The sequence below is a fragment of the Convolutriloba macropyga genome, unplaced genomic scaffold, assembly GCF_964194025.1.
Source record: "Convolutriloba macropyga unplaced genomic scaffold, txConMacr16.3 SCAFFOLD_1126, whole genome shotgun sequence".
Lineage (NCBI taxonomy): Eukaryota > Metazoa > Xenacoelomorpha > Acoela > Convolutidae > Convolutriloba > Convolutriloba macropyga.
In genome coordinates this window covers 48,009-61,008 of record NW_027451658.1, presented here as the reverse complement: position 1 = coordinate 61,008, position 13,000 = coordinate 48,009, and the positions used below count along the sequence as shown (strand labels likewise).

At 35.6% G+C, this 13,000-nt stretch overlaps 1 protein-coding gene across 1 annotated transcript in view; it reads left to right on the top strand.

Moving 5' to 3' along the window:
• Nucleotides 1-739: 739 nt before the first annotated feature.
• Nucleotides 740-13,000, top strand: part of LOC142356880 (uncharacterized) — a gene marked incomplete at both ends in the record, with an annotated part of 59,185 nt that continues 46,924 nt past the window's right edge. The window contains one exon of the mRNA XM_075408646.1: nucleotides 740-871. Coding sequence (XP_075264761.1) covers nucleotides 740-871 — 132 coding nt within the window. The remainder of the gene's footprint in view (nucleotides 872-13,000) is intronic.

Genomic DNA, 13,000 nt, shown 5'->3' with positions numbered 1-13,000 from the left:
CTGAACAAAATTGACTGAACAAAATTGACTGATCGGCCAAAATTGACTGAACAAAAAAAACCCATTTGAATATATAGTTCTTCCCCCCACAGGTGGGTCGGAACAAAAATGCTAAGAAAAAGATGAAAAAAAGATCCGCAGGGAAAGCTCAAATCTGTGTTTTGTTCCTGATAAGACACTTTAGCAATAGAGAGAGATCGGACTAATGAATTTTTTTTGTAAAACTTGAAGCATCATTTAATACATTTTGCGTGAAAAATACGATCAAATATTCCCGCCATGATGTAAGTTGCTGGAATTCCCCAGAATGAAGTGATTATACAGTGAACGCCTGATCAACAATTGTTGCTGGACCAAAGAAGTTCTGCAGTCGAACGATGGGTTTGTCTAAACTGGGATTATAAAGTCAAACTCCCGATCTTGTTTTGAAGCTAATTTTGTGGCTAACTTTCTCATTCTCAGGATCTTATTTTGACAAATTTTGCTATTTTGCATTATTTTCACCTAGAATTAAACCGGTCAAGTCTTTGCCAAGACTTGATTTTAGACTGCCAATCTCAAAAAGTTGCATTAGCTTACTTCTGAATAAGTAGACTTGAAATCAGTTGTACACAGTACACTGAGGTTCACTCATAGCCTTACTTCCGGATGCTTTTTTACTCTAATGTTTTCAACAATCAAGCGCGCTGGCACTGTTGTGTGCTCGATTATTCATAATAACTCGATGTGTTGAATTCAGGTGATTTGTGGACACATATGGAGAACCAAGTTGGTTCACATTCTGAGGAGTGCTATTTGAACTCAGAAGACAGGAAGAAGTTAATAGCCGAGACTGTTTCCAATCTCATTGTCCAGTCTACGACTGACTCCGGTGAGCAATCGTCTTTTTTTTAAAACTTCGCCCAATATGAGTCGGAGTTTTATCGGGAGATACATTTTGCGTTGAAAATAAGTATTTGTAGCCGCAAAGCACAAGTTTTCTGAGCCGTGAGCGCAGCGAAAGTGAAGAGTTGTTGTAAGGCTTTCAAAAACTCTCAGCGCAGTCACCTCTCAAAAAGCACGTGCGGTAAAACCATTCTTTTACATGGCAGTTACCACAAATTCATATCAAAACATGATTCGAGGCGTCCTCCAGCATTCCACCATTATTTAACGAGAGTAAGGATGCAAAGCAAAAGTCTACTCTCGATTAGCAGGGAAGAGGCAAGAGCGTGTAATAGTGAGGAGATTTTTACACTCTTCACACTCTTTAGTCCATTCTCATTACTCTTGAAAATACACATTAATTACATTATTTACTCCATTTTTTCTACACCCTTTTCCCTGCGTGAAGCCCTTCTGGGTAGAGGCTTCAGTGCGTATGTGATGTAAAATTATGTAAGATATATTCGTTAAATGCTCAAAATTACTTTAAAAGTGGTGGTTGTGCAGGTGGTTTAGCTTTAGGTTTGACATTTTACAAAACGTTTTAACTTTGTCAGAGGAGTAACTAAAACGGTGTGACAATTGTAAAAGTTTCCTTTTGTTTGTGAACAAAATTTTTGATATTTAAGGCAATGTATTTTTGCCTTATTATCGCCAGCCTTGATAGGCGTGAAAAAGGGGGAAATTAGGAGTGTTATTAAAAGAAAAAGAGTGGAAGAATTTAAAAAGAGACTCATTGGTGTAAAAAAAGAGTGTAAAATAAGTTATTAGTGTTAAAAAATTAGTGTAAAAAATGATTTAACGAAACCGACTGTTATTCACCTATTACTTTTAAGTTTACACTCTTAAATTCTAATTGTCCCACCATTATTAAGGGTAGCACTAACGTGGTGAAAACATTATTTTTAAGCTCTCTCCACTCTTATCTTTTACTTTCCCATCTAAAACTCAGTTCTTTAGGGGCGTTAGAAATAGAGAAATTGGAAAAATCACACCAATCACTGCAAATCATGACACCTTAGTCCGCGAAAAGAGAACACAAAGCGGTTTTGTTTTAAACGGTAATTTTTATTAAAGAGATCAAAGTGCTTGTTTATTTCAATTGGTCTGAAAGTATATGAGAGCTTATCAAATTTTTAAAACAATGGACGTTTCTGAGCCAATTTTGTAGGAGCTGAGAGGTTTATTGAGAAAAGTCTAACTATAAACGATGACAATCAATTATCTCTGATTGTTACTTTTTGCAAACAAAGAGCATTGAGTGGCATTGCTCTCGCGCGTTTAAAAAAGCTCTCTGATAAATTAAATGGTGCCAGGGAAATGTTATGCTGACAGGATGTTATACCAACAAAGAAAAATCAGCAATTTATCTGAGAGTTAGTTTTGTCATATTTGGTAAAAGCCTCAGTGGTCCACAAATCAGTAGTTTGGTGGACCATTATCATAAGTGTGTTCTCGAATGGTGCACTAGTCGGCTTGTGGGTAGCAGCAATCCCCCGGAAGATAGAGCTTCGTTAGGCTAGTTGATAAACTGTGTCAGATTTTTGTCCACTTACGAAATAGCGTTGCAACACCCCAAGATTCTGGTGAGTCATTTCGCTTAGTTATTCCAACTTGATAGTTAAGACTTCGTTGGTGGTTCTTAATAAGTTCGTAGTATTTTATACAAGTCAGAAACTGAATGCTTATCGGTACCATGTGGCGCAAACCCCCCGAGGCGGAGAAACTCTCAATATTAGATTGTACATAAATTTCTATTTCACTGTTCTGATTTCTTACTTAATATCAAGCCGGCGCTCAGAATTGAATTCTTTTGACTCAGTTGTTATTCAAACAAAATCTTAGAGAAAACCATGTAAGTTAAATAAGAGTTTTTAACAAAGAGACTTTCTTCTGGTAACCCGTTTTCATAAAACTCAAGTCGAACCCATGCGCATAGAAGGATTTGAGTTTTAAATATTAGTAACAAGTAGGGTTGCTAGATTGGTGACAGGAATTCCTAAACCCCTTCCCCCACAATAATCAGACTAGTTATTTTGATTAACACGAAATGTATTGTAACCTATTATTGTATTCTGGAGAACAAAATAGATTAACCATAAAGTTGCAGCGCAACTTATATTGCTTTCGCCTATCTTCCGAACAAAAATTTGAACAATTTTTGGCGGAAGCAATCGAAAAAATTTAAGTGCGGCACAATTAGCAGTAGTAGTTGGTTCGGAACCAAACGTTGAAAAAACGATCGGACGCCACGGGCCAAAATGGCCGCCTCAGCGGACACCGCTCGTATGCTTTTATCGGAACCTCTTAATGGCACGGGAGATATATCGGCATATATCACGCAATTTGGGATATTAAGTGGTTTGCAAAGTTAGTTGGCGCCTCGTAAAGACGCTGATGGTAATCCTCTTTGGACGGTGATGGTAACCAGCAAAACACTGATAAAAGACATCAGATTTTTCCACTTAGGCTAAGAGCTGGTGCAATAGAGTTCTATCATTCGCTGGAAGACGGGACTCAAAATGATTACCATAACTTTCGGTGTGCATTTGAGAAACAATATATAGAACCCCTGGATTTTTTCAGAGGAGCACTTAGAAAACGAACTCAAGGAGAGTCTGAGAAAGTTACTCAGTTCTTGGCAGATTCAATATTTCTTGCTAAAAAGGCATATCCTGATGATTTTGAGGAATTCAGAGAACACCTTGTTATGCAAGTATTCCTGGAAGGATTGCTTGATCAGAATGTTAGATTAGAACTTAGGAAAGAAAAAGATATTTCCCTGGCGGATGATTTGAAAAGAGCCGTACATTTGGACGAAATCTACAGGTTAGTGATTCCAAGCCAAGGCGGCGTTATTAATTTTTAAATAGTAATGGTGTAGGATCAATTGATAGACTTATCAATCGAATGGATTCGATGATGAATAAGTTGGCTATCAGGCAAATTGACTGTGACTCCGGGAGAGACTCTTAGCGACCGAGTTGACCATAAAAGTGAAACAAATATTCTCAATTACCGAGACAGGGGTTTTCTCGAAATCAAAATATTTCTTGAGAGAGGTACAAAAAAAATCAAAAGAACAATACAGTTTCTCATCATCTGCATTCCGTAGAAATTCTAATTCGCGCTCGCCTCGAAGACCTCTCTCTAATTCATCTCGCTCACCAAGCGTCAACTGACGCGTTATTTTCAATAGAGAAATTGTTTGCTATCAGTGCAATCGTAAAGGGCACACTAAAAATAATTGTCGCAACTGTTGGTCATGTGGATCTAGTTCTCATACAAGAAGAGACTGTCCACAAGCAAACACGTAAAAAAAGAAAAATGTAGAAAGTAAATTTTTCTTGTCGTGTTTACTAAATGACACAACTCGACCCAATATATGGGATTCAATTCCTCCTCACCCGTCCTAATGTTTCGAATATCCTCTTGGCGGCTCTGAAAGATTCTGAAGCCGTTATAAGATTTCTGCTAGAATCATCTCTGGCGAGGATGGATTCTTCCCTTGGGTGCTTGGAGTCATCTGACATACAAGCTTTCTCTGTAAAGGGAGTGCCGCTTTGTTTTGTGGGAAAAACTCGTTCATTGTGTGAATGGCTTCACGGCAGCGCAAATTTTGTTGGAAATTTCTATGTAGCTGTTGATATAAGTGTAGCAGTAATTCTGGGAATGGATTGGCTACGCCATCAAAAGTGCAAAATTGATTTCTTTTTGGGTCAATTAGATGTCAATGAAGGAAGTTTAGAACGTTTTAGTTCGTCCCCTACTACGTCAAATGGACCAAACGGAAGTTCAGTATACGTTGTTAATACGACAATGCTTCCCCAAAGAACTGAAAGTCTTTTTTTATGTAAGCCTAAGTCGCAACCGGTTTTAACTCAAAGCCAACCTATGTTGCTGGGCTCTATTAGTTGTAATAGTTTCATTGGCTTGATTGAGCCATTGCAAAACTATAATGAGATGTACTTAATTGCATTAGCAATTGTAACGGTACCCAAAGACCGTTAAATTTACATCAGGATCTTGAATCCTACAAAAAACAACACTACAATATACAGCAACCAGAAAGTTGCAGTTTTAGGTGAACCACCTACGAATTTTGTAGTTAGTTCTGTAAATTTTCCTGGTGAAGGTGTTCAGCAATCTTTTGACAAAATTTTTGCAGAGGACCTGCAAAAACTTAATAATGAGCAACGTCAGGTGGCACAGAAACTACTTGAACAGTACAATGACCCAAAATCAAGAATCAGAAACCATCAGGAGTTGTTACTCCGAAAATTGGATAGATTTCCGACTCCTGAGCAAGCTGATGCTTTAAGGAGAGAAAACACTGTTTTGAAAGAAAGTGTATTAACTTTGCAAAAAGATATACATAGATCAACCCAACAGCTTTGGTCGGCTAAGAAAGAAAAGGACACTTTACTAATGGAAGTGAAAGGTTTGAAAACGGAAAATGAAAACCTCAAGGAAAAGATGGAGGAACTCAAATTGAAGATTATAAGAAAAGAAGAAGAAATACTTCAAACCGAGTACTCTTTGGAAGGGGAAAAAGAAGTAAATAAAAACTCCAAGAGGACTTAATAATTAAAAAAGATGAAATAGAGAAACTAAAGAGAGAAAACGATTGATTAAGAAAAGAAAGAAACAGAGCCAGAATGGAGTTGTCAGGCAGTAACGGTACCTACAACAAGAGGCAGTGGTAACTGCTACAATCAAGAATTGATAGCGTATACTCGGCAATAGTTACCGCTGAAAAGCCCAGAAACCAGGCTCAGAAGAAAAAGCCACGAGGCAGGCTGGCCTCCAGCCAATCGTCGTCGTCTTCTTCCGACAAAAACTAAAACAGTAGACTAAGAAAAAAGTCATAGATTTTGGTAACTCTTAAATTTTCTCCCCAAATTTCATAACAGTTGGTACTGTTAGTTTTGTTTCGCTTTCTTATTACGATTTTACTGGTGTATAAGTATTACTTCTTCACTTACGACGTTTCATTGCGGCACGTCGACGTGTTCTCTCTGGGAAGGGAGAGATGTAAGAACCCAAGATTCCGGTGAGTCATTTCGCTTAGTTATTTCCATTTGGTAGTTAAGAGTTCGTTGGTCGTTCTTAATAAGTTCATTGTAAGTTATACAAGTCAGAAATTGAACGCTTATCGGTAACATATTGAGCAAACCCCCCGAAGCGTAGAAACTCAATATTAGATTGTACATAAATTTCTATTTTACTGTTCTGATTCCTTACTTAATATCATGCCAGCGCTTAGAATTGAAGTTTTTTTTGAATCAGTTGTTATTCAAACCAAATCTTAGAGAAAACCATGTAGGTTAAAAAAGTGTATTTAACAATAAGACTTATAGGTTTTCTGGTAAGCCTTTTTCACAAAACCCAAGTCGAACCGTGCGTATAGAATGTTTTGAGTTTTAAATAATAGTAACGGGTAGGGTTGCTAGAGCGTTTTAAATTTGTCAACCACAGCTTCAGAAATAATTTACTAGTCATTTGTCGTCAATTTACGTCAATTGTCGGCCATATTTCTTATTTCTTGTTTTTCGGCTAAACTACATATTGGTCAACACGTCATTTACCAAACGAAACTCATACAAGCAGTATTATGAGACTAAGAGCTCATTATTAAAATGCTGAAGGTGCATGAAATTATAGCTGGTAAAAAATGAATTATGTATTTTGTGTTTCGCTAGAGAATTCTTTTTTTTGGGGGCATAAATCTCAATAAAAATTGTCTCTAAAGTGCCAGAGAGGTGACTTAAGTGAGATATTTTAAAAAACAAACTTACTGAACTAAAGCGTATTCAGCCATCAATATAGTTCAAATATTTGGCGAAGTCGTATACGTGCATTAGACCAAAGACCAAAAATTGTGATTACATTGAGTTTATTTTAAGCATCTACTGAATAGCTTTACAAATTTTGAACATAAAATTGGTAGTTTTTAAGAGAATTACAATTCGAATTGAAGAATTAGAAATTCAAATTTTGAATGGAAGAAATTAATTGTAAAAAGAAACATGAATTTTCTAGTTTAACGAAAAATATGTTTTTTTCTCAAGTAAGAATATTTAGCACTTGATATAGGACAGGTTATACAGAGTAAAGTGGTTGCCCAACGGGCTTCTCAATTGATTGTAAGTAATAAATATATCATATTTTCAGTATACCTAGTCTGAACTTTGTGACTTACGGCAAGCAGAAGTAGGTTTTAACAGATACCACTTCTATTAGCCTGCCTGCATCCCCGCTGGTAGTTGATTTAGACGGACGTTAACCAAAAGTTAGAGACATATACCACCAATGGGCGGCTCGGTTTTGTTTGATTTTCGGGCCGATTGAACCTGCCCCTATCCTTGAATTATTGGCTTTGGAAGTAGTTGTAACGGATATTGTAAAGTGAGTTGTAACGGTTATTGATATTTTTAAGTGAAAATGATTTTTCAAGTGCAGAAAAATGGTATAGACAATTTGCATCAAAACAATGGGGTCATCTCAAAGGACTAGGGCGTGTTATCAGGTTTTTAAAATTTAATAAGCGCTTTTTGCTTTTTGCAAACCTGTAGTTACCATTCAAACTAAAACAGTAATTTCACTAAAGGTTGAGTTCGAACTGATCTAAAATTTTGATGGTACAGTAATTTGAGCAGTCGCAATCCAATTTTAATGTCAGAATCGAACTCAGATCAACAGCCCGGGTACTATCAGTCATCGGTGTTGCAGGAACTGAAAATTGAAATGGTCGTGTAGCATTTTTATGGTTATTTGTTATAGCCTTGTTTTTTTTAGAGATGTGGTGTAACATTTCAAAGTGGCTTCCGAATTGTGATATTTAAAAGAAAAATTGAGCTCGGTGCTTCTGGATGACACCAGTGCCGAAAATCAGAAACTGTTAATTTAGGATGGCATATTGAGTTTGAAATGGCTAAATATGATAAGCTGAGACAATTAGTGACAAAAATACTCACCACGGTCAGTTTGGACGAACTCCAGTTTTCTGTTTTTGACACTTACGGCTCGTTTTGGAATCTCAAAATACAAGCAACTCTTACGGAGGACGTTGTAAAACTAATTTTTGGCAAGTAACTGGCACCCAACAAAGTGTTTGTAAATAGTTTAACCTGTAGTGTTTTTGAAAACCTAGGTCACAGGATTTGATATTTGGTAATTTTGACTCCAACAGGAAGTCCACAAAAAATGCACAGCCATTTCGCTTATATGCGTTTGTTCTTGAAAGTTTGTACGTAGTTGATGGAATTTCCACAACAATGGTTGCTTTTGCGCCTTCGACCACTTTTGATGTAGGTGACGCATATATATTCCCCTGGATGTTAATTTTTGGAATTTTAGCTGCAGGGATTGGCATGAAATGGCTTTAAATTTTGAAATAACAATATTTTTTAAATTTTTGGATTAATTTTTGTTAACGAAATAAACTGTACGGTTTTGACAACCGTTCATTAGTTTTTTCACTGTGCTATTGAAATTGTTTGCAGAAATTGAGCAACAAAAGCTTCGTATAGGAAGCTGAAGTTTTTAGTAAAAAAAAAATAGTGATTAGAATGCTATGGGCATAACATGATAATTTGAAGTTTCTTTGCTTACATAAGACTTCAGAGACGTTTCAATATGCAACACCAATCGAGATTTTGTTAAAATTTGGTTTGATTTGCTCCTGGGAAGTTATCAACTTAATTTTTTTGGAAGTTTTGATTACTTTTTCAAGTTGTCTTAAAACTGTTCTTTCCTTGAAAGTGTAATTATTTCCCACTTCTGATTTTTTGATTACCAATATAAGAATTACTTGATTACGTGCGAATTTTATGTTCTTGGGACATTCTAATTTGAAACATAGTACAAGATCAGTAGATGGGATTTATTAGAGTGACAGGGTAACGTCAGTTTGCCAATTGAATTTTTTTTGTTTTGTAAAATTTGATCAATCTTCTGGGTGACAGAGTCCATTACTGTGCATCCTAGCTGAACTTCAGATCTGTACAACATTAAACATAAGCCTAAAATGACAACTTCGATTTTTCACTCAATAACTTACCTATTTATTTGATGAATTCACTTGATGTAGCAATTTCTTGTGAGATAACTGCTAGAATAGCGTTGAAATTACAAAAAATCAACAGTTCCGTAGAACTGAACTTATGAACCTTAGCAGGCAATTGAGATCTTCTAACATTTCGGTCAGATTTGCAGCTAAACGGAGGTTAGTGAATATCAAATTATCACGTTTCGCTTATATAACATTTTGGAAAGGTTTAATTGTTCATGAAGTTAAATTGTTTTCGGAGCTGTAAAATAATGTAACATCACCTCTTGAGATGAGAAATGAAATTACAAAAATAACATACTGATCGCTAAAATATGTAATATCGCGGCATTCCTCATATATGTCACATAATTTTGCCATCTTTAATGCTATTAATACATGCCCTTGAAGTGTTATGGTTATGACAGATCGGCGCTTGTTTTAGATACCTTTGAAAACTAAGAAGGACTGTTTTCCGTGGTGGAATTTTTGTGAATAAATGTGCAAAAGTTGCCTTGATAAAACAAAAATAGTCAAAACTGTCTTCTGGCGCTCGCAAGACATGTCTCTTGCAAGAAGCAAAAAACTGGATATGTGATTTTTTGTTTACTGATGATGGAGGCGATAAAAGACTGGGGAAGTTTAATAGGCGGGTTGATTTTCAGTCGTTTGGTATACTCCAGTCATTTTATTTCCAAAAATGGAAAATCACTCAAACTTTTAATGCAACGCAGTTTCATTAAGACTTCAACAAAACTCTCTTAATATTGAAAAGAACAGTAATCCAATCGCAGGTTTCTGTGCTCGTGATAATTGAATCATATTCAGACCCAGGTTCAGACTGGTGAAATAGACCATGCTCGATCGAAAAGTGATATGAAAAGAATATGCTCGACACAAACAGTCCATGAAAAGAATAAATGTTCAACTAGACTTTAGATCGACCCAAATTTTTGATGCTGGCATTTAGCTCAACCCAAATATGATGCTCGACTTTATCTCGACCTAAAACGTTCACATTGGACCCAAAAATTAAACATTCGCGCTGAAAATTAGCTAGTGCTTATAACGTAGTCAACGGGTTTGACCGTTCAAATTTTTCAATGTTTCTCATATTTTATCGAAAAACGAACTGTGCTATTATAAATATATTAAAAAACCGAATTGGAATCAAATGAGCTAAATCATAACAAACTAAACTCATGCCGATGAGGAATCGATTGTTAGAGCTATTTTAGCTTAACAATTCAGTATTTGTTACGGTTTTTGAGCGAAATTCCACCTGTTTCTCGAAGGTGGACTGCCTCTTGCAACGCCAGTTTGGTCTTGCTGGTAGATGTTACACATCTACCAAAAGAATTATAGAAAAACTAACTATTAATAATCCCACAAAAGTGAAATCCTCCACTCATGAAAAGACAATGCTCGACCTCAATTTGTAATGAAAAGACCTTATGTGGACCCATGAAATGTTTTTACCTCAATTTTAAGTAGGAGCTGGACAGTGTATTCATATAAAATATTGGACCCCCTACTAGAATTATAAAGTCTTTTCAAAACTCGAGGTCTGACCCTGTGGAGTCTATGTTGTTATCGTTGCAGTTGATCTTTCACTTCTTTTTGATACTTCAATTGAACTGAATTTTGATTGGTCTCCTCTCTCATCAAAACTCTAAATGATGAAAGACGTCTTGACTACATAATCATTAGTGATCAAAAGAAGTGCATTTTAATTTATTGAAGAAAAAAATCAGATTAGAGAAAAGACTTTGCCTCGACTTATTATTTGAAATAAGAGGACCTGTTTTCTGTTTTTCGTTAAATTGGTCGAGCAATATATGAGTTAGCCATTTTGGGTCAAGCAATAATGTCGAGCAAAAACCTGGGTCTGGTTAATTTTCAGAGCTCATTGGAATCTTGTAAAAGTCCTTCAGTGGCCATTTGGTCCCAGTATCGTTGTTTCAGAGGAATTTTTGGCATGAGCCGAGGCTCAGGTTATGGCTGATTCATTGCTGAGAGCACCTAATCTTACATGAGACTCCAGCCGCCAAAGAAAAAAAATGACCCTAAAAAGTATTGCATGAATAATGCAAAGACATTGCATAATTCATGATCAAAAGTCAATTTAACATTATATAGATTGATCTGGTAGTCGCTGGAGGTTTTGATACAATGTTTTTAATGCTTATTAAATTAGTGACATTTACTGTATGCAGTCGTGATAAGAAATCAATCAAAATCATTTTTCTAAGACTCCCCGGGTAAAACAAAAGTTGTGATCCTAGAACTTTCCTCTTATGGATCCTTAATGTCATAGACGAAAAAAGTTGTACGAAATTGGTAGGATTACAACTTTCCCATAAAGGAAAGTTCTATGGTTACAAATTTATCATAAAGGAAAGTTCTATGACTACAACTTCCTCATAAAGGAAAGTTCTATGATTACAACTTTATCTTAATAGGAAAGTTCTATGATTAAAACTTTTTCATAAAATGGAAAGTTCTAGGATAACACACTTCCCATAAATGAAAAATCTAGGATTAAAAATTTTTCATCGTTTCGAGCGCTAAAGTAGGTTAAATACTGTCGCAAAAATTCTGCAGTTGAATTAACGAACAACTTTTTGAGATTTTCCAGTATGTTCTGGGTGTGTTTCCCTCCTCCTTGTCTCAACCGGGCTGGGGACCGGCTACGGCGGAGTTACAAACAAACAACTATAGGAGATTTTGAGCAGAGCATTCGGTAAAAAAAACCGGGCTCAAACGCCATCTCCAAACAAAATAGTACAAATTAAATAAAATAACAGCAGATATTTAAACACAATACATAAATCATCCAATAGATACATAGAAATGCTTACAGATCCGATAAAATTTAAACATTTTTTAAAATAAAGTCAGCGAAAAAGTCGAAATTTCCGTGTGAGATATCTACTTTTGTTGTAGGGCAGTTAGACAAACCATTTTTTTTGCACTACAACCTACATACTACTGGTAGTCTGGGATATCAATTTGGTTCACTTTCAACAACTCTAAGATCCGATAAAATTTTACAATTATTTAAAATTTAATAAGCGAAAACGTCGAAATTACCGTGTGAGATATTTACTTTTTTGTAGGGCAGTTAGGCAAACCATTTTTTTTGCACTACAACCTTCATACTACTGGTAGTCTGGGATATCAATTTGGTTCACTTTCAACAACTCTAAGATCCGATAAAAATTAACAATTATTTAAAATTTAATAAGCGAAAACGTCGAAATTTCCGTGTGAGATATTTACTTTTTTTGTAGGGCAGTTAGGCAAACCATTTTTTTTGCATCACAACCTACGTACTACTGGTAGTCTGGGATATCAATTTGGTTCGCAACTCCTTGACCCAATGAAAAAGACCTATTTTTAAAACTCAATAATTGCAACTTATTCGAAATAATCGCAAATTTCCGTATGAATTGATAAATTTTTTCCTAGGCAAGTTATACCAAAAATTCTTTTTGTTTTACAATTTAGTTACCCATGGGATACTCGATGCCCAGTTTGGTTCGATTTGGACAACTCCTTGACCCGATAAAATTTAACTATTTTTTAAAAAAAAAGTCAGCGAAAAAGTCGAAATTTCCGTGTGAAATATCTTCTTTTTTTGTAAGGCAGTTAGGCAAACCATTCTTTTCGCACTACATCCTAGATACTACTGGTAGTATGGGATATCAATTTGGTTCCCTTTCAACAACTGTAAGATCCGATAAAATTTAACTATTTTTTAAAATTTAATAAGCGAAAACGTCGAAATTTCCGTGTGAGATATCTTCTTTTTTTGTAGGGCAGTTAGGCAAACCATTCTTTTTGCACTACAACCTACATACTACTGGTAGTCTGGGATATCTATTTGGTTTACTTTCGACAACTCTAAGATCCGATAAAATTTAACAATTTTTTAAAATTTAATAAGCGAAAACGTCGAAATTTCCGTGTGAGATTTTTACTTTTTTTGTAGGGCAGTTAGGCAAACCATTTTTTTTGCACTAC